We start from the raw sequence: 23095 nt of genomic DNA, 5'->3' as shown, positions 1-23095 counted from the left end.
TGGCTGTAACCACTGGATATTTAGCTGCCAGGCAAAAAAAATGCACCTGAAGTTAGTCTCCTTGAAACTCTCCTGCCAGTTGTTGTCTGTGCTGTGTGCACGCTCTGGACAAGGTGGGATTGCAGGTTGTCCCTTTGTGCAGTGGGAGACATCCCTCTCGGTTGCTGGTTTTCCCATGCTTTAGCCCAGACATCACTTGCTGCTCAGGAGGGCAGGCTGCCTGATCCTAGGGCGGAGCTGCCCCGCGGGGTGATCCCAGGCGCTCTCAGCACCATCCTACCCTCCACTTCCCACCCGCTTCAAGAGCTGTAGGAGGAAATTTCCCCAGCTTTCCCTAAATCATGCAGCTGCGGCCTTGGCAATTTGCACAGAAGGGAGAGAGGGACTCTCTGATTCCTGTTACGAATGCTGCGTACCTGCAAGTCGTATTTGTTTCCTCCCTTTTGCAGTGACCCTGCCTGAAGCAGTGAAGGTGTTCCCTCCATCCACCTCCCCTCCATCTCCTGGAGTGAGCCCCCGCAGCTGTGTGCCCTGCCCCATCCCAGGGCTGTTCCCAGGAAGCTTTGGGCTTCCGATGAGCCCGTTGTCACCTCTGTTCATCCCCCTGTGCACTCTGGTGGTAAATGGAGGCTGCTTTTGCAAAGGCATTCGGTGCCTTCCACTGCAGAGCAAATCCAAGGGTTTTTTTCCTTTTGCTCATTCGAGGAAGTGTCCTGGCTCACAGCAGAGGAGCAGCACCCTGAGCCTGGGTTAGGACAACACCTAAAACCCACAACACCCTTCAGGGCTGTGGGTGTACAAGATTCCACAAGACCTCCAAGTGAGATGTGTTAGTGATGTCAAAGATGGGGAATAACATCAGCCCCATAGGGTATGACAAGCAAGGCCAAAACTGATCTGTCATTACCAAGCAGGAGGGACACGGAGCATGGTGAGGGCTCCACAGCCAGTGCCTGAGTGGCTTCCCTGCCGTGCAGCCCAGGTCCAGTGCCCACCCCAGGTCCGTTGGAGGTATGTGCAGTTTGGCTGGGGTATTTTCCAGCTGAGCTGGACCAGCGTCCTTCGGTGTCCCAGAGGAGTGAGTCGGGCTGCTGCAGGCACAAAGCCCCTGCCCGAGCGCTCCAGCTGCCTGGGTTGCCTTGGGGCTCATCCTCAGACTCGGTCTGGCAGGCAGTGAGCGCTGCCTCTCTGTGCCCAGGACGAACCTTACATAAATGCCTGATCGAAACTATTCTGTCATCCTTGATGAATCCTCCTGCTATTAAGTCGCTCCCCACTTTCCTCGGCTTGGAGCTCCTCCAGGATATTTGGTATCGATGGCCTCGCCGATGCCTACTCTGACAGAATTTTTATTTTCCCTCCCACGCAGCTGCTAGTGGGAGGCTCTGATTCATGCCAATGACCTGCCCGATCCTGGAGCCGAAAGGCAGCCAGGGAGAGAGCTGAGCTCCTGCAACAGGCAGGTGCCGGAGCAGATCCTCAGCAGGCGTCAATGAAGTAGCTCCCAGCCTGTGAATGGAGCTGGGGCCATTTACACCAGCGGAGGATCTTTCCCCAGGAGTTTGAGGTATGCGTGGGTACTTTGGGACATATGGTTGCTAAACTCAGTTTAAACAGGCAGTATACATCCTATATAAATGTGTCTCTTTCATTATTGAGTGTAGGTGATTTTCTGTGGGGCATATGTTTTACCACAACACAAAAGTTCATTTTAAAAATACCTTGTTCTGTAGGCTTTCCCTAATGACTATTTTTCCCCACACATCTATTAGCCAACAACATATGCCAGCATTTCTTCCTTAAAAGTAAAAACTGGCACATAGCACACAGAGCATGAAATAATAAGATGTGATTAAGACAGTAGCTGGAGCTAACCAAAGCCAGAAAAACTCATGGCTGAAAGGTCAAACCTTTATTTAAATTGCCTTTGCAGTGGCCTGTTTATTTGCAGGTGCTGTGAATTAAGAGGGAAAGTCTTGTAATAAAAAAAACATCTGGCATGGAAAATCTCACCTCAGTTCAAGCTGAACAAAGTTTCACTTGCATGAGAAGGGAGGTCCATGTAATGGGAAGTGTCAGTCAACCTCGGGGCAGGTAACACTATCCAGCGTTACCTGCAATGACGGCATTTCTAGGTAAGGCCAGTACTTGGGCCAGGAATGCTGCTGAAGGGGTGCTAAAGTCAGCACCTCCCACCAGGGAAACGGGAGGACTCTGTGACTGAAGGTGCTGAGGTGGGGATCAGTGCTATGCCCTGCAACACGTTTTCAATGTGACCTTCACCAGCTGGTTTGTTCTGAGTTCCCAGCAGCTTGTTGTGAGTGTCTGAGAGCTTTGAAGGAGGAGTGAGAGGACAGGGCATTTACACCCACATTTTGTATAACAGCAGCTCCCCTAAAAAGGCTGCAGTTAGAAGTTGAAATAATATGGTTTTGTGTCCGGTCCAGGCACCCTAGTTTTAGGAAGCAACTCGGCATGTGCTGTGTGAGGCTGGCTTGTTTTTGCGTCCTTGTCCCCTCCTCCTGCCTGGGTCTAGCGGTTCCCTGAGGGAGCATCACTGCTCTGGGCATGGCCTGGGGGCCAAGAGAGTCAGCTGAAGAAGAGCACAGCTGAGGGCAGCCGTGGGATAACTGCCTACGTGCTCTCAGAGTGCTTCTTCCCTCCATGGGATGGCTGGATCTATAGGGGAGTTGCTTTCTTTTGTATTTTGGGGTGGCTTTTTTTGTGATCTGAGTTTTGGGGCCTTAGTTTTGAGATGTGTTGGTGCTGGAAGCAGAAAGAGGTGCCCACGAGATGAGTACCACATGGGGCAACAAGAAACGCGTGTGTGTAGCCAAGTCCCATGTCTGAGTTTTTGTCTCCATGAGTGTTAGAGCTGGTTGTCTGGTGTTCAGGAATAAACCTGTTGCACATGAATTATTGAGGGGAAGAAAAAAAAAAAAAAGTATCTTCTGGGGTAAGGAAACAGGCTGTGGCTAAAGGCAATTTTGAAGGCTGGAGGGGGTCTCTACAGGCAGCAGTGGATGAGGCTGGAGATGCAGTGGTGTGCTGGGCAAGGGTCAGACTGATTTCTGGACCCCTTCCTCCTCTTGCCACTACCATGGGGTGCCTCTGTGGTGCTAGTGCTTGATGAGAGGAGATGGCATCAGCGCCTGGACTGCCACAGGGAGAAAGAAGTGAAGTTGATTAAGCACAGACTTGTTGTTCAGCACTTGAATGCAGCAGGCACCCTCGACAGCCCTGGTCCCAGGTCGTCCCCAGAGCTACTCAGCCTGGGTGGGCCAGTCACCCAGCCAGCACCGGGTGCTCCTAACCTCGAATGGAGGTGTCCTCTTAACTTTGCTCCCAGTGTCAGTTTGCCACACCTGACCCATTTGAGCTGAAATATCCCCCCTGAGGTAGCCACCCCACATGGGTGTGCGTGGAGGAAGAAGTGTGCAGGAACTGCCTCTTCCCAGAGCCAGGCCAGGAGACTTTACAGGCTCAGAACGCTCAGTGCGCCTTACATGAGAGCTGGCAAAGCCACCCGCTATGGCTCGCTCTTCCCCACATCCAGGGTAGCAGAGTGTCTTTCAGGGTCGCTTTTTCTGCTTTTCCCTTTTGCATCACCTCTCCACCCCCAGGGTTACAACTGGATGCTGGGCTTTCTCAGCCTTTCAAATGTCACGTGGAATGGCTGGGCTGCGTCCCCCCCAAGGGCCTCCTGTCTGAGTGTGGCCAGCACCAGCTGCCAGCAGGAAGGCTGAGGAAACCCTGGGGCATCACCTAAAGCCGAGGAACGGGGCCAAGCCCAAGGGAGCAGGCATGGCCACTTGTTGGAAATCCAGAGTGACTGTGCCAAAGAGAACGTCCCACACGTGCATTTTCAAGGAACAGGTCTGAAGACAAGTTAGTGCAGCATCGAAGGTGCTAAGGACCCCAGGGAGGCCCCCTTCCCATGGGAGCCTGGCTCCCAGCTGGTCGAGGCCACCTTTGCAAGGTCTGGAGAGGGAAGTAGTGGCAGGTTCCTGCGTTAGTACCCCTTAGGTAATGGGTCACAAGTCTTGGCGTCTGCTGGCTTCCACCTTGCAAGGGCATTTAATCTTGAAACAGATTTTTTCTATATTCCCTGGCAGGCTGCGTGCTGGCTTTACATCCCTGGCAGGGGGCCTGCAGAACATTGCAAAAGTTTTTGGCTGGAAAGCTGCAGAGGCATATGTGAGAGATGGGATTTTGAACGTCAGCAAAGATGCCCATTGCGCTCTGCCTGGTCCTGCCCACAGGCTGCCAGGTGCCAGCTGCAGCGAGCCTCCGCTGCTTGCAGTAGGTGCTGCTCCTTGAAAATTGGGGCTTTTCCAGGGAGCGCAACAGGAACCACAGGAGCCACAAAGTCATAAGCTTCTCATCAAGACCAGCTAGATGGATGGGATGGTGAATGAGCACCAGGCAGTGCGGAGGTGAGTTTCTACCAGACCGTGCTCCTGTATCTGACCTGGGAGGGAGCTTTGGAGAAGGGGCAGAGCCGCAGGGCCATGGGACCCGGGTATAGCATCTGCGCTTGGAGCTCTGGTATGCCAGCGCTGCCTGGCTTGTTTGTACAGCAGTGGCAAAGCCAGAAGGTTTGTGACCATCTGTGTTTGAAGAGGACCTAAATTGTTACTGGCAGGTGGATAGAGAAGTGACACACATTAATGCCTCCCTGACAGAAAGACAAGTCAGTCAGCTCACATCCATCCTGCCAGCCCGTCACTCAGCACTTGTCCTGTCAGCCAGCCAGTACTTCCACAGCTCCAGATTGTGCCATGCCCAACCAGAGTGGTTGGGACAAGAGGGAGGTAGGTGGGGACATGGCACTGGAGCAGGTGGATGGCCAGGCTGGGATGCAGGAGCAAGCTGGGATCCCTGGGGAGAAAGAAGACACATTTAAAATCCTGGAATTCATGTGTCATTAATTCTGTCTCTTGCAGAATAGCCCTTCTACTCTGAAAAGATTCCGATTAACCTTGAGAGGATGCTTTCTTGGTTATTGCAGGGTTGGAGGGAAGGTTTACGTTGCATTTGAAAGCCTTCACTTTGGGGAGCCAAGCTCCAGGCATTCCTCCTGCAAGGGGAAGTGGCTACTGCCACTTGACTTGCAGAGCCACTGTCTGCTGGGCTTTTTCCCACTGATCGTTGTCACTGACTTTACGTATTATAGTCACTGCTATTCCAGAGCCAGGGTGGATTGATGTCCTGGCCGGTGTGCTGCTGTGGCAGGGTGGGTGGCGTGTTAAACAACAGGTCACCACTGAAATGCAGTTCCTCTGCTTCCTCTGCCTCGCTGTCAGGGCGTGTTATCTGAGATCCCTGGAGTCATAAAGGAGATGAGACTGGAAAAAAATCAGAAGTGGAAGGATGGTGGTGTCCAGTGAACCAGGAGGGTTGTGTGTGAGGAAGGCAATGTCACTGGCAAAGACCCCGCCTTGTCTGCATGACATTTTGCAGAGGAATTATAACTATAATTTCCTCTGGAAAATTGTCCCTGCATCACAAATCCAGGTAGTTACTATCTTACCCAGGAGGGAATGCCTGAAAACTCACACGTCTATGGCAAAGCTGAAAATGACAGGCCAGGGATGTGCTCTCTGGTCCTGGCTCTCAGCTGGTGTCATTTAGATGTAGCCTCTGAAGTCGATAGAACTAGACAAATTTACACTGACAGAAGTATCTGCCAGGTATTTTCAGTTCCCAAGGCTGCCTTTAAACCTAAGCCTCTTAAGCCTTTTTTATAAGCACACAGCATTTCACAAAGAGCGCCTACAATCTTACAATCAGGGTACGCAAAAGAAAAAAAGGATTTTCTAGTGGGAAGAGATCTTAGCAAAAACTCCTCTTGCATTTTGCAGGTTTTGCTCTCTCTTTTATAGGGTCTTTTTGCAGCTGGGTTTCTGTCTTTAGGGTCAGTGGTGATTGAAAAGAGGTGATTGAAAATTTCTTTGGTGATTCCTTCTGCTGTGTGAGTACTGGTGTCATGAAATAGATCTTTCAGCACTGTGCTTTCAGCCTGGCGTTATGTGCAAGGGCATAATGGGATTTTTTTTTCAGTACGTAAGTCCTTCAGCAATAAAAAGTTTCTTTTGAAATCGTTAGTCTGTTGCAGAAATCTATATATTTTTATCTTACAGAATTGAAATTTGCCCCTGAAATTTCCATGATACTATCAACCATAGAACAATATTGTTCTTACCAAACAGTACCCTTGCTGAGAGTCAAAGAGCTATAAATATTTAAAGAAATTAATTACTAAGCCAGACTAGTGCCCCAGTCTGTAAATATTAAATGGAACATACGTGGTTGACAAAATGCAGGCAGAAACACTGAATGGGGCCATTTCATTGCCCAAATTAAATTATTTGCAGTGTAAAGGCAACTGTAAAAGTCATTTTTGCTTAATGACAAGCAGCACTCAAAATACGAGGGCTTAAGTCAGCATTTTGCTGCTGAAAGAAATTTCCATCCTGTTTTACAGTCTACTGCACAAGCCCCAAGCGTCTTCACCAGTGAGGCTACCAGTGTGTGGTTAATTGCTTACTTAAAAAATACTTAATGTTAGGGGGGGTAGGCAGGCGTTGTTTTGGGGGCAGGGGTGTGTGGTGGTGGTGGTGGTCGGGGTTTTTGTTGTTGTTGGTTTCGGTTTGGCTATTTTGGGGGAGCCCAGGTGCTGGAAGGTGAGATGCCCCATAGCTCTCTGGGCATCTGCCGCCTGGGAGCTCCAGTCTGCAGTGACACCGAGCATCCAAAAGCCGGGCCAGAGAGCTGTGCTGGCAGCTTTCGGGGCTGCATTGTCCAGGACTCCTCTGTGGTGAGGAGGGTGTTGGGGTGGCTGTTACTTACCCCCTTGCAGAGGAGGTGTCTGGGGCTGCGGAGGTTGCTCCTGTTGTCAGCAAGGCAATTCTGTTACAGCTGAGCCTAGGAGAGGATTCAGTCACAGCCAAATTCATAAAGCCATGAGTAATCATGTAGGGGCTTTCTGAGCTCCCCTGGATCCAAAGCTGTGTTTTAGCTTGATGATCAGTTCATCTGCAGTGGCAGGTTTTGACTGGGACTCCAGCTCTGACAGCAAATCAGGAATCTATACCAAGGCAAGAAGTGGCAGCACAGGTAAAATGAAGAGATTTGTGACTAAAATTCCCGGTGGTACAACAGTATTAGGCAAATTCTTTCTCTTGTAGGAGAGCAGGCAACGCGCATGTTGTTTTACATCAATGTCACTTTTCGGTGGATGCCATACCGGTGTAATTGCAAGAGCTAAGTTGCATCTGCTGCCTGGAGCAAGCAATGTCGGTGAGCTGCTGTCAGGGAAGGACGTAGGAAATGGCACTGGTTTTCAGTGCTAATCGTGCTGACAGCGCAGTATGGAAAAATTGTCCTTTGTTCTGTAGGGCCCAAAGTCTGCTTTTTATTTATCTATTTATTTTCATATTGCAGCACAATCTAGTTTTCTCGAGTCGGGAGGGAGATAGGTGTGTATGTGAGTGGCATATGTGAAGACATTCATGTGGAAAACCTGGGATGTCAGGGAAGTGGTTGTGTTCAGACTCGGTCTTCTTTCTCATACCTTTGTTTTGAGCTTGGCTTGGGTTTGGGCTTTTTTTTCGTTCTGGTGATACCTTTACAGCTTCTGATGCCTGTGAATGTATCCAGAGGCCCTGAAGATTTGTGTCAGCTGGCATAAGGCTTTTTCCAGAATACCACAGCAGAGTCTGTACATATAATTTTAATATCCCTTAACAGTTATGACATGTCTTCTAGGCACATTTTAAACCTCTTTTAAGTTTGGCCATATAAAATTTGCCTTATTTCTGTGGTATAGGTACAATAACTGAAGAGCTGGAGCTAGAAGGATCCTGCACAAAAGAGGGTTACAAGTGAGCAAAATCTGCTGTTTCTAAAGACTGAGAAAGACAATTTAAACAGAGTCGAACCAAACTTTTAAGGTTCTCTTGTTTCTGGAGCAGAAATATCCTATCCTGTAGATTCTTTAGGTTTTATTTGAAGAAAGTCTTTGAGACTAAAGATTAGCAGTTGTTTTCTAGCAGTTGCTTCCGTACTGCCCAAGAGCACATGGCATGAACAAAACCCTAGTGTGTGAGGAACTACATAAATAGAAAAAGGAAAAAAAGATATTGCCCAAACTACAGAAATTACATGTCTGTACCACACAGGGTCTCTTCACAGCTCCTCTGTCTCTCGGCTGGAGCTCAGTTTGCCAGGCAGGTCATTGATACCATGCACTAAGGCCACAGGCAGTGACAGGTGTGTTTAACTTTCAGGGGGAAAATATTTCAGTGGAGGCAAAAGATGTGCATTTTTAGCTTTAAACTGGAAGCTGGTTATTGTATAAATACAGAATTAGGTGTTTTTATATCTCGGTGCATTCAGGTGATTTGCATCCCTTGGACTCAGTTCTCCTATGAGGGCGCATTTTTTGTCACTGTTGGGTTTCAGATGACAGAGAAGCTAAACCAAAATGTGCAGGCTGACCACCCATTACACGTAACAGCCTGTATCAGCCCCCTCTGCCCAAGCACAGGCTGCTGCAAGGGGTGCTTAGAAGCGTTTTGGCTTAGCGGTATCATTTCATCTCCCATGGGTTCAGCGTAAGCTGACACTGTTCCTGATCCCTCTGTCCCTGCTCTTTGTCAGACGCTGCCGTAGCTCAACAAGCAAGCTCCGTACGTCAGCATCACTGCAGGTGCCTGGTACAGGACAAACAGTCTTTGCCCAATAAGAAGGAGGAGGCCTGAGTGTGGTCCTGGCTGCCACCTCCCACAGAGGCTTTGGCTGGAGGCGTGCAAAGATTTTGGGGTGTATACGGGCATATGGGGTCTGAAGGGTTGTCCCTTCTGCTTTGCCAGGCCCCTGGTCTGGACAGTGCAGATGAGATCCAGCTGGGCACTGGCCTGTTCCCTCTCCGGTGGATATGTCTGATGCATTTTTAAACTCCTCTGAAGTCCATCACCATACGAACAAAGAAGCGAGCCATGCACCTGATCCTGCCTCACTGTAGAGCTTCTAAGATGATAATTGAATTCCTGGGGCATGGTTCAACTACACGTTGCACCACCTCTGAGCCACTCTAATGGTATTAGTGAGCAATGTGTGTGTATCTATACATACATATGGTAGTGTATAATGGCAGCAGAGCCTAAACATCTGTGCAATTCCGTTATTCATTATGTTGCAACCAGCACTGCATATGTGTAAGACCTCTGAAAGGATTTTTGCTGCCATTACTGAAGCTGCATTGATGGTGTCCCTTGAGGCTTTTCAGATTTGATTGGTGTTTTTTGCCAAATCCATTCCCTTAGCACCTTCTGAATGAAGGAGATGAGTTTGTTCATGAAATGGGCTGCAGGATTTTCATTCCATGAAAACTAATTGACATCCAAGAATGAAGATAATCCCACTAGCATGTCTAATTAGAGGAGAGCAATCCTCATGTTCCCTCAGCAGTCTCCTCTCAATTTAGAAGGAGCCCAGACACAGAAACTCACTTGTCATCATTTAAAGTTCTAGCTTCTAGCATGAGCGAAACATGTATTTTTTTTAAAGCATTTGTATTTGAGAGAATCCAGCAGGATAAATACTGTTTATTCATAGAGTGATAGATTGTCACAACATTATGAGGCGTGTGATCACTGCAGTCAAAGTTCTGACACATCTGAGATGGGAGGTTGGGGTGTCCCACTCACAACCGACGGAGGGAAATATGCCACTGCCTGCTCTAAGCCTGACAATGCAGCCACATCTCTTTCCTAATCTGCGAGGAAGTTGGTGCCAGCTGATACCTGGCTGTAAAAGTCTGTCTAAGGCAATGTTGTTTTGAAAATACAGGCTGACTTCATTAACTGTGGGCAAGGTGCTTGGATTCTCTCTGCCTGGTTTTCCAGCACTAGCAGAAACGTCTGTGGGATCATGTTTTGAAATCATACCCTTGGGTGCTGAAGGTGGAATTAGATATCCTCCATCCAGTTCTGTCCTTGCTCCTGTCACGGACCTCTTGGGTGACCTCCTGCAAAACTTGCAGATCTCTGTAACCTCAATTCTGACCAAGTCTGAAGGCACTAACATGTACTCCCGTGTAGAGCCTGACCTAACGGATGGCAAAACATGCCCCAGCAGTGCTTTAACATCTCTTCTTGTCAACGGCAAATTCAGGACTTCTTGATTCTTTAGGATCAGCCTAGACAATGCTGAGGTGAGGGAATGTTTCAGAGAAATCCTACAAGTCAAATACAAATAAACCAGCTAGCACAGGGAAAACAGCTGTGAAGCCGCAGTGATAGCTGCTGCGGTGCAAGGGATGGATTAGAAGCCACGTGAGGCAGGGGTGTGGAACTGCTTCATCTCAGCTGTCCTGCAGCGAGGCAGCTTCTGCAGCGGTGGTTGTACCAACTATCAACAGGACTTGTGCGGTGCAGGTACTTGGTGCGAGTACCTCATAGATACTAAAATAGCTGGCAGTTTTTCTTCATCTTTGTGTAACTTTCTCCTTTTGACTTCCTGTCCAAGGTAAGTATAGCCAAGCAAATGCTGGAGTAGAGCAGTTACAGAGTGTGTAACAGTTACACAGGGTGTAGCACGCACAGTGCGCTATTTATGCACCTGGGGAAGCAGAGAAGGCAAATATTTCACTGAGAATTCTTTCTCACGAGCAGCTGAGGAGGTTGAGGCCGGGCTGAATCCTCACACAGACAGGGGAGGACATGGGAGCCTTGGAGGCAGCGAGATACTTCATAGTTTTTTGAGTCGGGGTCTGGGCTTGCCCAGTCAAGGCTGGCGATTGCCACAGAAGGATCTGCCCGAGGAGATGGGGCTTGCACAGGCAGCAGGGGAACGGCGCGCAGGAGCAGGAGGCTGAGGGAGCAGTGGGGGTGTTGCAGCGTTTATTTGCTTTTCTTGGTGCCCAGTTAACTGGGTTCTGTTATTTTGCAGAAACCCTAATCCGAGGCCGGGTTGAGCAGGGGTGTCTGGCCTTGCCTCCTGGAGTTCCTGTCTCCTGGAAGGAGCTCCCAGCGGAGCTGACCTTCCCGGCTTGCTTGATGCACAGCTGCGGCTGCCGGTGAGTTTTCCTGGCATGTGGCGTCCTTGTGTCCCGTGTGGTGTGTTGAAGGGCTGTACGGTTCTAGCAGCTCGGCGTTGTTAATGCACAGCGTAACGGCCCAGAGCGATGTACAGCTCCACCGGCCTCCGCGGGCAGGGCGGTTAGACGGGCACCTGCTCAGCGCCGAGCGAACGGGAGCGAACAGACAGCTGGAGATGGGCCTCTGGGTGCTGCCGAAAGGAAGCGCAAGAGGAGCCCGGGTGTTACAGCTGCTTGGCCCTGCGGGGGGCTGGGGGGGCGCGGGGGGCTGCACGGGAGCCGGGGGCTGCGCTTTGCAGCCATCGCGGCCCGGCCGGGCCGGGGGGCTGCGCACCGAAAGGCTGCGGGACTTGTCCCGTCGGTGAGCGCTGCCCCCCGCTGCCTCCCCGCCCGCCCCAGCTCTGCCTGCGGGGGAGATGCCGGGAGCGGCGGTTTCCCCGGGCGGGGGGGGCGCCCCGTGCCCCTCGCCCCTCGCCCGCCGGGTACCACCGGCGCGGGGGCGCTGGGGGTGGCGCTGCTGTGAGCGCGGGGGCGCAGCCCGCAGGAGAGGCGGCGGCACCGGGGGGCTGCGGCCAGGGGCTGCACGGGGGCGGCCCCACCTCCCCGGCAGGCGGCGGGGGGCGACGCGGTGGCTGCCGAGGGCGGGGAGCCGGGGGCGCCTGGCCCGGCCTGGCGGGGGGGGAGCGGGCGGGGGCGGCGCCGCCCCCGGGGGCTCGCAGTGACGCAGCTCCCGGCGGGGCCCCCCGCCCGGCTCCTCCGCCCCCGCGCCCCCTTTAAGTAGCGGCGAGCCGAGCCGCCGCGCCGAGCCGAGCCGCGCCGAGCCGAGCGGAGCGGGCATGGGGCCGCTGGCGCTGCTCGGCCTCCTGGGGGCCGCCGCCCTGGCAGGTGAGCGGGGGCGCGGGCCCGGGGGGAGGCGGCGCGGAGCCCCCTCGGCGCCCGGCCCGGCCTCCCGCGAGGGGAAGGCGGGTGAGCAGCCCCGCGGGGCGGGGGCTCGGGGGGCTTTGCCTGCTGGACCCCCGCTGCCGGAGGGTGACGCCACCGGCGGGGGTATGACGTCATGCCCAGCCCGCCCTGCGTCACCGCGGGGTCGCCCCTGCGGGCGGGGGGGCAGCCGGGCCGGGGGCGCCGCTCGGAGCGGTCCCCGCTGCCACCGGGCTGGGCGGCCGCTGCCCCCGTGTCCCCCGGCGGTCCCTGCCCGCGGCGCGGCCGGGCGGGCGCGGAGCTGCCCCGGGGACCGCGGGGACCGGCAAGTGGCAGCTCCGCACCCTTGACTAACGGGGGGGGGGGGGGGGTGGCGTGCGGCATTAAATATGAAAACCACGCTGTGAGATGAAGGTGAAGCACACCAGGATGAGGTGGTGGCTTGGCTCCGTAGCTTTTCGTGCTGCCGCAGCGTTTCCTGGAGGACCCGGTGCCGTTCTGGGTGAGCGGTTGGGCGCTGGGTGCGGTAGCGGAGCTCTCCGCATGGAACCGCTCCCGGGTCTCGTACGGAAACTCCGCGGTGCTTTGGGAGCCGTCAGGTGCCTGAGGGGAGAGCGGGAGATGGGGGGAAAGACCCCAGCCCGGAGGCGCTCACCAGGCTTATCCCAGAGACCCCATGGGGATTTCTTACCAAACACTTGTACCGGTTTGTGCCGTCAGACGGGTCAGGTATCTCTTACGTCCCTTTCGGCTATCTTCCTGCCGCGTGTCAGCCAGAATCAATGAACTAAGGAGTTTGTTTGGGGCAGGGAATCGGTGCAACGTTAACTTCAAGAACTTTCTAGTGCTCCTTCTGCAAATCAATATGCCAGAGTTTCTGTGATCTTTCCTGGGAAGGGTTTTTGCTGACATTTTGATGAGCAGTGGCACTGCACTGAGTCATCGGCATTAACGAAACAAAGCCGTGTGGGGATTTTGTCAGGGACGCACCAAAAGATCTGTCCCAATCTTGGAGATGCAAGCAAAAGCCGTGTGAGTTTGTCCTGTGTTTCTCATCCTTTTTTGTGATCTTCCATCAGTTCTCAGAATTTCTGCAGAATCAAACAGCCTGATCCTAACTGCCTGGGCAGATTTGGCTCAGGAGGGGGAAGCAGACCCAGGGCTTTGCTTTACTTCGTGGGGCTGAGGGCTGGATTTTCTGCACGGGTGGGGGGAGGATTTCCACCTTGGTGTGTGCTCTGACTTCATCTCTGCTGTGAAACCCTGCAGTTGTACCGTCTGCCGTGTCCCCACATGCCCAGTGGGTGGGTGCCCTGCTGCCCGGTGCCGGGTGATGGCTTTAGCCCTCCTGAGCACATGTGGAGAGGAAGGCAGAGGTGCTGGCCAGCCACCTCCAGCTGGCCGGTGGCCCCGAGGGAGCTCTTGCCAGCTGGCACAGGCTAGCGCTGCCAGCACCCGTGTGAAGTGGGGCACGCTGGCTCCCCACGGCCTCCCTGTCTCGGCTCTGGCAGAGCAGCTGCCTCAATGTATTATTTCAGGCTCTGGGGTAGACTGGGTACTCATTTTGTGCCTCCGAGCAGGTTAATGCGACGTATGTCCAATACCGTTTGCTGCTTCTGACGTTGTTATGATAGGCTAATGCTTACTCTTTGTGCATGTCAGCTTTCCTCGTTAACCAAGTGCTTGCTTGGTCATTAATCTACCTGTAAATCTTCTTAGAGAGGTGGGAGCTGTTTCATGACAGGGCAAAGGCAGGGAGCACAACCTGACTTTATGTTTCTGCACCACTGACATACCGCTCGAGGCAGCCTGAAGTTGGCATCTCTAATAGCAAAAGAATGTTCAGAAGTTTGTTCTGTGCTTTATCACATCAGCTGGGTGTAACTCACAGGAGATGTGTTGTGGCAGCATCACTGAAAGGACAAAAGCAGATGTTTGCCCTTGTGCGTGTCGTGATTTCTCACGGGCTGGAGGAGAGGAGCCTCGTCAGGAAGAGGCAATGAAGCGGGTCATCCCCTCCGCTTACCTCTGAGCGCGGACTGCGAGCCGCTCCTGCCGCAAGAGCAGCAGCTCCAGCCCCTGTGGGGTTGGGAGAACTTTTTTAATAGAAGGGACTTCGCTGCCAGTCTCCTGCCCCCACGTGTACGCACATCCTCATCCTCCATGCTCAGATGGAGGATGCAGTCAGGTTAGACTGCAGCGGCGTCAGCACTGTGCAGCGTGGTAATTATTTGCATACTAGGTTAGTAAATAAATTGTCCTAAAGCCTGGCTCAGCGCTGAGCGCGAGATGGGGGAGCGGTTGGCTCTATGTAGCACCATCTCCCACACACACCACCTGGCGTTCTGGGGAAGCGGTGGGGTAGGGGTGTAGCGCTATTTTAGGGGAATCCCTTCTGTGCTACCCTCGTGTGGGTTCCCTTCGCTGATCGCAGTTGTATACGCAGAGAGGAGACGGGGGCTGGAGAAGCACATCCCTACATACGCGTTTGGGGGAGCAAAGCTAGAGGATAGCAGAAATACCAGAATAGTTACTGCATCGCGTTCAGTTATTACACACAGTCAGTGCTCGAGGGGGTGGCTGCTTCCCCTGAAGACACGGAGAAGGGTTTTACCGCTTTCAGTAGCGTGAGGCCACCCGCTCCTGGCTGCTTTGCAGGAACCTTCCTTGGGGCAGCATTAAGTTTTCCTGACGCTGTCAGGTAAACTGACGCCCTTCTCTGTAATCTGCTTTGTGTTCGTCTGTTACAGATCCCTCCCTGTCCCAGGCAAGCCGTACTGCAGAGGGGGTGATAGGTCTAAGGGGATTTAAGACTATCCTGACTTGTGCAAGAGCTTCGGAGCTGCACCTCAAGCTGTGTGTTTGTGTGTGGTGATTATATACCGTGCGGACAGTCTGTGAAGCCACGACACAGTAAGCCTTGCTTCTCGCGCTCGTGTGTGGCTGGCAGACTTGCTTCACTTCACTTCTGCAGTTCTCAAGGTGGATGAGAATTGACACAGTTTATGAATAATGCACAGCAGCCAAGCTTATTAACCAGCTGGAGACATACTGCAGCAGCGATGGCAAAACAAAGCAGCATGGGGGGCTCATGTGCAACAGTTTCTTTCCAAAAGCAAATGCCTTTGGCCAGGTACAGTACAACTGGTGCAAGGAGGTGTTAATTACCCTGTGCGTCCTCAGCATGGAGAGGGAGGGAGAGAGACGGGTTGTGCTGCTTCATTCCGGAGCAGTGTTTTCCACTAGGATTTGACTTTTTTGCTTATTTCTTGGGGTGATAATGGACCACTCAGTGAATGGAAGTTTTCCTGTCCCTTCTGGCTCTGTCCTTCCCTCCAGGAGCCGCCTCCTATCCAAGTGAGGCACAGTTTCTCCAGCAGAATTGGGACAGTAGTTGCTTTAAAGCCTTGAAGAACGGTCTCCTGCTGGGGAGGTGGTGGTGGAGCCCCTGGAGCCCCTTGCAGAAGCCAAAAGGTTCTTGGGGTACATGTAAGCCTAGCTTGTTTCCAGTGGGTTTTTTACCACCAAACAGGTGCAACTAAATGAAGACCTGACTTGCAGGTCTTGGAATTCAAGTGTTGCTTTCTGGGTTTTGGTGTGTATTCTTGTTGTGCTAGAAATGTCAACATGCCTCTTCTCGTGCTAGGCTGTAACTTCACGTTGCTTTTCCATCCTGAATTAGAGAAGCTGTAATGCAAAATGTGTCTGGTTTACTGACCTGCCAACCCAAACCCCAAGCCATCTCATCAAACCAATTTGACTGAGGCCTCCTGTCAGTGATGCTTGTTGCTAGGATGAGTCTGTAGTAATCTGTTTTTCTTCTAGGTGCCAGCGCAGTTCCAGTGGAAAAAGACCATACTGAAGAAGTGGTGAGTAGCTGTATGTCAAAGCAAATGTCAGAAAGTATCTGTCACATGCTTTGCATGTTTTGTTTTTAAACTCTCAGGGCAATCCTTTTTTTTTTCGTAAGGTAGACTCTTAAGAGATCACTGGTGATGTGGAACTCAGAGTCCCTTTAGCTGTCAAGAGATACCTGCGTGCACTTTGGTGCATTTGATGAAAACGGAAGCTGGCTTCTTGTGTCAGTGTGGTACTTCTGAAACTCGTATGTTGTACAGCTGCCTGAAAAATGATCTGAAATATTATTTGATAGTACGTGTTACTGGATGTTAACAAGTGAGATGGCAACTTTGAAGAAAGATGAAATATCTGGTGTTACCAGCTATGTAATGTTCTTTCTAATGCCATCCTCCCATCTGCTTTGGAAAGTGTCTTAACCTGTTTGATTAAATAAATGCCATTGGCTGCTCTCAGCGCCTGTAACCAGACATCAGACTCCCACCACTGGCTGATAATATGATCATTTAGATTAGTAAACACCTGGTAATAACTGAACACAGTTAAAAGACATTCAGCTCTATAAAAGTTTTATTGTCTTCTCTCATCCAGCCACCCAGATTGTCAGCTTGAGACTCTCATACCCCTGACGATCTAAGCCAGGGGTCCTCAAACTCTTTAACCAGGGGGCCGGCGCGGATGCAGTGGCAGGGACTCATCTGCGGCTGCTTGGTTTCCCCCCCAACCCCCGGCGGGGGGGCAGGGGGGGTGTCTGTAAATATGGGGGGCTGGACTGAGGACCCTGGGGGGCTGTACCCGGCCTGCGGGCCGTAGTTTGAGGACCCCTGATATAAGCAAGTGCTTAGATCAACCAACAACTTCCAGCACTTGAAAATCACTTGTACAGAAGAGCCACTTTGGTAGCGCTTAGGATTAGAGGTGGTTGTGTGATTTTCCTAAATCATCCATTTCCTCCACTTCCAGAAGGCTATCCAGTTGAATATCAAGCGCTAAAAGAGGCAGGGTTTGCAGCACACGGGCACAAAAAACCAGGGAGCATGTCACTTACAGGGGATATAAAGGCTTTTTGGTTTATTGTTAATCCAGGCAATACTTCCAAACACTTTTTGCAGCATCCTCATTTGGACAGATCCTACAGGATGATCCTCCCCTTTTGAGCGTGTGCTGTGTTCATTATTTTTTGTAGGGTGGTGATATCTCATGTTGTTTGACTCTCCTTTTTCCTGAACAGGGTTCTTAATATTTTAAAATGTACAAAAGGAGCCCGTTACCTATGCAAACAAAAGGGGAGATAAAAAGAGCTAATGACTGTCCTTTTACTGGTATGGGAGTGAGGAGCAATGCACTTGTTGCCCAAATGTACGGGAAATTGGAGCTGGGGATTATGCTAAACTCATAAATACTCGCCTGAACTCTAATCCTAAACTAGTCTTCCTCACTAACTGGGTCAAAAGTAGGATTTTTGGTTTTGCCATGAGAATTTTTTCTCGTTTCTTTTAGGTAACGCGGTGCATAGTGGAAGTTCTGTCCAACGCTCTATCCAAGACAAATGCACCACCAATTAATCCTGAATGTAAAGAAATCCTGAAGAAGAGTAAGTACAACGTTACCTGAAATTGTGAAAGGAATTTGGTAGATGGATGGTCTTGTGCTGGAGCTAGTGAACTGTTACTTCAGCCTGTGTGAAACTGGTGCCTCCAAACTTCCGTGTCAGAATTCCCATGTCCTTCTGTTTAGTTTGTCTTGCTAAAGAGCAAACAGCCTGACCCGGTAACTGGCAGGGATGCAGGCTACACCTGCGGCTCTCTGCTGCAGCCACCTGCAGAGCCCCAGGAGGCTGGGCAAGCTCTGCAGGTAGCCTGAGAGGTCAGCAAACGCGACCGGGCTCGGACCACATGCCAAATGCATCCCAGAGGGTAGGAACTGGCTTCAAATAACCGCCACTTAAATCAACAAGGCTCCCGAACCTGGTGGCAGCTGAGTCCACGCTCAGCTTGGGAGTCTTTTGCTCAGCCCAGAAAGGATTTAGGTTTGTGGTACTGATTCCGGAGGTCTGGAGAGGTGTGCCAAAAGCTCATTTCAGGTGAGCTCATTCCTGCGGCGTGGCTGCCTCGATGTCGAGCCGTAAGGCGGTCGGCATGCTCGGTAGCAGTCAGCAGTGAAGTGTGGTTAAGTTTGACACTGTGCCAAACCGCGGAATGCACATCTTTCTCTTCTGCCAGGGAACAATAAAAAGGCTCTTGAACTTGCTGCCAGTGAGAAGCAATAATGAAACCCATCTGTCTCCTACTGTGTATTAGCCACGCTGCGATCATCAGAGGAGGGTGGGAATATGTGTATTTGTATCTAACGCAGCCCCAAATTTCTAGGGGATGCTGAACGCCATTGGGCACCAAGCTTTGTTTGTGATTGTTAATTTCAGGGGAAAAAAAATGTGTATTTGCTGTGTATTTGCCATATATTGGGAAACAAAACCACACCTACTGGAAAGAGAGGGTAAGGACCGTATTTTTGCCATTAGACACATCTCCTCCAAGAATTATCAGATGATGAGCAGCTTTTCAGAAACGCTGAGCTATTTTTAAATCTGTGCAGCTGCTTTCAGGATTTGTGATCTATTTCTGATGTTACTCAGGTACAAATGCAGCAGAAATTCCTTCATGTGTTTTACCATTGTGGTCAGTCAGACTTGCATTTAGCATTCTAGGAATAGTGGAAGGAACGTGATTTGATTAAACACACTGATTACAAAGTAACAGGTTTCTTTCTTTTCTTTTTTTTTCCAGTCAATTTAGAATTTTAAAATTTGTTAAAAGCTCCACATGTCTTTGAGTAGCTTGAAATAGGTGGTTGTCTTTTTTGTGGATAAGCATATGTGATGGATAAGACTTGGCATTCAAAGAACTGAACACAACTCCAGATCCCATTGATTTTTCATGGGAATGAGATTTAATTTAATTCAATACTAAAAATGTGATCACAAACAAAGAAAAAAAACGAAGAGGAAAAATTATTGTCAAAATTTCAGTGGAACTTTTAAAATGCCTGATTTAATGAAAATTACTTAATGCTTTTCCAGGCAAACGCACAAAGTATTAGGAAATCACTCATTTTAAAATCAGAATAATAAAAAAAATTCTGTCCAAATCTTCTTGCTACTTTGGGAAGCCACTTATCTATTTAAACTGAAATAACGTGTCAGTGCAGAGTAGGATTACTTCATTATGCTGCTCTTGTTATTGTAGGTGGTAGAAATGACAGAGAGAGGAGTGAAAACAAACAGCTTGAAGTGAGGCATTTGAAAGACCCAGGAGAGATTGAAAATCATCGTCCTGGGAGTGTGGAGAAAGAACAGAGTCAGGCAGAAGAGGAATCTAAAAAGTACATGAAAGGAAGCGACGAGGAGAGACTTGCTCACGAGGAAGGTAGAAGCAAGGAAGAGGAGGATGGACACCACACGCCTATTCAAGAAGAGAGACTTCATACGGAAGAAAAGAAACACTATCAGGAAATCAGAAGAGAGGAGGAGAAGAGCTACCACAGTGAAGAGGAAAGTAAGGAGAGCAAGCGTCTTGACGAAGAGGTAGAGCGTGCTGTTCTCAGCAAGAAGTCCCGCTCTGGAGGCACAAGCACAGAGGAGTTCCCTGATGGGAATAATCCACGTCCCGTGGGCCGCTGGCACTCGGAGGAGGGACTGCAGAGCCCTTACAAAAGAATTCGTGAAGGTGAAGAGGGAGAAGCAGAGGAAGAAAGAAGTGAAAAACACCACCATGAGTCTATGGAGCGTGATTTCTCCCATCAGCAAGAGCACGAAGAATCTGATGACAGCGAAGAAACAGTGGAGGAAAAGCAACCCTACAAACCCAAACGTTATCATGGGAAGCACCGAATGGGCGACACCTCTGAAGAGAAGAGGGGCCATGGTGGTGAAAAAGAAGTAACAGCTGAGGAATCGGACACAGAGGCGGCCCATCTCTGGGACAGAAGGAACCGCCATCAGAAACATCGTGAAGAGTCTGAGCAGCAGCATGAGGAGAAGAGCGGTTATCACGGGAGGCATGGGGCTGAAGAGGTGCAGGCGAAGAGGCGTGCAGACCAGGGAAGCGAGGAGTACAGAGAAAGGTGGCAGCAGAGTGACGAGAGCAGTGAGGAAGAAAACAAGAGGCATCGCCACAGTGAAGAAAGTAATGAGAAATGGCACGAGGAGAGGAGACACCATGATGGATCGCGTGAGGTGAGGAGGCACCGTTCTGAGGGAAGGACGTATCTTCGAGGGGAAAGCGAGGAAGAGCTGGACGGGTATCTCGGTGGTGGCAGCAAGGAGAAGCAGCATCGTGCTGGAGGGAGATACCGCTTGTGGGACAGTGAAGGTGCAGGGTCACAGAACGCGTACGCTCAAGAACGCAGTGGGCAGGCCAGAAGACAGTACAGCACTGAGGACAGTGTAGAGCAGCAGCGCTACCCTGGCAACAGTGAGGAGGAGGAGGTGGTGGAGGAAGTAGGAAAGAAGCATCACAGCAGTGATCAGATGGAAAATGAGGAGAATATGGAGGAAGGAAGATATGCAGAGAGGGAGGAGTACAGAAGCCATCTCCCTGGGGAGAATGAGAAGAGAAGTACAGCATCCCACAGCCCTTTCTACCTGTGGTGGAAAAGCCAACCCTTTGAGAAGCAGGACAGTGCAGGGGAGCAGCTTCTGGAGGGCAAAGAGGAGGGCAGGCCCACCCTGAACGAGGAGAGTCTTTTCCCTGAATATAATGACTACAACTGGTGGGAGAAAAAGCAAATCCTAAGTGCTCTGAAGCACGGACGCACCGAGAAGAGGAACCTTGGCAAAATGAACAAATATGATATCAAAAGGCAATACAACAAGATGGATCAACTCGCACAACTTCTGAATTACAGGAAGAAATCGGCTGAATTCCCAGAGCTGTACAATTCGGGAGAAGACATGAAAAAACGTCACATAATCAGGAATGACAGAAGAAGTCTGAGCCAGAGGCCTCTGACAGAGGAGGAGGTATGTAGAGGAGGAGGTATGTGTACGGGGGTTTCCCTGACAAGCCCGGGGACGCTGACTTCACGTGCACCCTTCCCAAGGCAGCTAGCGAACTGTGCGTGGAAAACCACAAGATTAAGTCGCATTGAGAGCCAGATCTGCAGTGACTTCAAAATCTGCTTTCTTTGAATGAATACAGTGAACCTACCCCAGGGCACAGTTTGCAAAATAAAGACAGTGTGCATCCTTGTTAGCTTCTGTCTGCAAGACAGGAAGAAAAAGATTTTCTTCCTCTTTGGGCCTCACCTCTTCCCTTCTAGGGTCTTACAGACTAATAAAACAGAGATGCCCATTGCAGCAGGAGCAGAGAGGTAATTAGCAAGCACCACTTCGTCTGTCAGGTTGTTTAAAACATACAGCTAGAAAATAGGTTGGACATTTAGAGTGAAATTCAGCTGTCCACTGACTTCCTGGTGCAGCTGCAGGGCAGAACATGGCTTGCCCCTGTAAGCCCAGTTCGTCCCGTAGTTCCCATGTGTGTGAGCCCCTTTCTTGGGCTTCCTGGGCTGCTTTGGTGTCCTGGAGAACCTGTCACCTGGACGCTCCTTACATACGTCACTGTAGCCATCGCACACAGCTGGGCTGGGTGGGAGCAGTGGCGGTTTAATATCCGTTTACAAAGGTTAAATGGTGTTAGAAATCACCATCATAAACAAGAACTGGTCACATAATTCTTTATTTCCCCCCCAGCACCTCTTAAGGGGGAGGCGTTCCTCTGGTTGCTCGCTGTGTGCAAGCCTGAGCCCCCGGGCCGTGCCCGTAAGGCTGCAGCCTCCCGAGGGACCGTCACCGAGGCAGGGGGCAGCTGTCCTAGCAGGAGGTTGCTGCTAGATAATGGTGCTTTACAGCCAAGAGGGAGCTGTAACTGGGGCCAGCTTGGAACGAGTGTTTCGATACTTTCCCCTGCCTCAGTTTGGCTAAAGGCAGGAAACGGCACAAATCTCCGAGTACGTGCTGCGCTGCCCATACCCCTCGCCCCACGCTCGGCCCCGGGGCCAGTGAGCAGCTGGAGTGGCTGCCTCAGAAATGGTCTTTGGCTCTCATTTTCATAGAACAAAACGTTCGCCAACGCTATTTGCCGTGTAAAACACTCCTATGTTTTCACAGGAAAAAGAACTGGAAAACCTGGCTGCAATGGATTTGGAGCTGCAGAAAATAGCGGAGAAGTTTAATGACCACAGGAGAGGCTGACGATGCTCTGCGTGGCGTTTCAAAGCTAGGTGTAGCTGTACTCGCAGTACCTGTATTGTGTGGTAAATTCACTGCCACTGGATTGTTGTTTGCCCCTAAAACCAGGAAATACTATTTACTGTCCACTATAGTGTAGTGATTTATACAGCTGAAAATGTCTTTCATTTGCCGTTATGCTATTGAGATCTGAATAGCATGAATTTTAGTATTATAACCTTTCATGCAAGGCAGGTATTTTTAATATGCTTGTGAAAATAATTGTGGTAGTGTTCTTCAGAAATATATTTGTCTGAGTTTGAAATAATAAAACCCGTTGATCTTGGACCAAACTTTCTCCTTGCGTATTTGCCTTACCTGTTATTCCAGAGTAAGCTGTACCGGATGGCTAGGCGGTGCGCAGTGTGTCCACTTACGGTTCACCGGTATTTTTTAGAAGTTACAAGAAGCCTTCTATTTGCCAGTGAGCAAGAGCACAAGAGGTAAGAAGGAGCACCGATTCATTTGCTCCAGAAACATCCTGCGAGTTAGTAAGTTCTGGAAGTTGGTGGTTAAAGCAGCAGAGGCTGCAACACCAAATGGACACTGTTAATTTGGAAAGCACGCGGCACTGCAGACCACCGTCTGGCACGGTGGATTGGTCCTGCCGTGCGCTCGGACTAGGCAGCCCCACTGACTGAACCCGCCACCGCACGGGCTTTGCCTCCCGCAGGCAAGCAGGCGGTGGCGAGGAGCGCTGCAGAGCCTGTGCGCGGTGCGGCAGCGCGGCACCTCTTGCACAAGGCCAGTTTCTCGGCAAGCTGGGGGCAGGATGGGCACTGGTGTAACCAGCAGTGCAATGCCTCCCGTCAGTAAGTGCTGTTTGGTAATCTTATGACGCTACAAGCAGTAAAAGAAATGATCCCATAATTAGTTTCAATTATTCCAAATATCCGAGGCTCAATTTAATTTAACTTACCCAAACG

General features: G+C 50.8%; 1 protein-coding gene across 14 annotated transcripts in view; it reads left to right on the top strand.

Moving 5' to 3' along the window:
* Positions 1-22462, top strand: part of CHGB (chromogranin B) — a 112066-nt gene extending 89604 nt beyond the window's left edge. For 13 of the 14 annotated variants that reach the window (XM_056342576.1, XM_056342583.1, XM_056342579.1 and 10 more), the window contains 4 exons: positions 15851-15894; positions 17384-17477; positions 19129-20903; positions 22050-22462. In XM_056342576.1, the coding sequence (XP_056198551.1) occupies positions 15851-15894; positions 17384-17477; positions 19129-20903; positions 22050-22133 (1997 nt within the window). In that variant the 3' untranslated portion in view covers positions 22134-22462. Of the gene's footprint in view, positions 1-11776; positions 11990-15850; positions 15895-17383; positions 17478-19128; positions 20904-22049 lie in introns of those variants that run through there. The other variant, XM_056342588.1, reaches the window with a different exon arrangement.
* The last annotated feature ends 633 nt before the right edge of the window (positions 22463-23095 follow it).

The sequence above is a fragment of the Falco biarmicus genome, chromosome 6 (assembly GCF_023638135.1).
Source record: "Falco biarmicus isolate bFalBia1 chromosome 6, bFalBia1.pri, whole genome shotgun sequence".
NCBI classification, from domain to species: Eukaryota; Metazoa; Chordata; class Aves; order Falconiformes; family Falconidae; genus Falco; species Falco biarmicus.
Note: the sequence above shows the minus strand (reverse complement) of the source record. Positions and strands in the feature narration are given on the sequence as shown.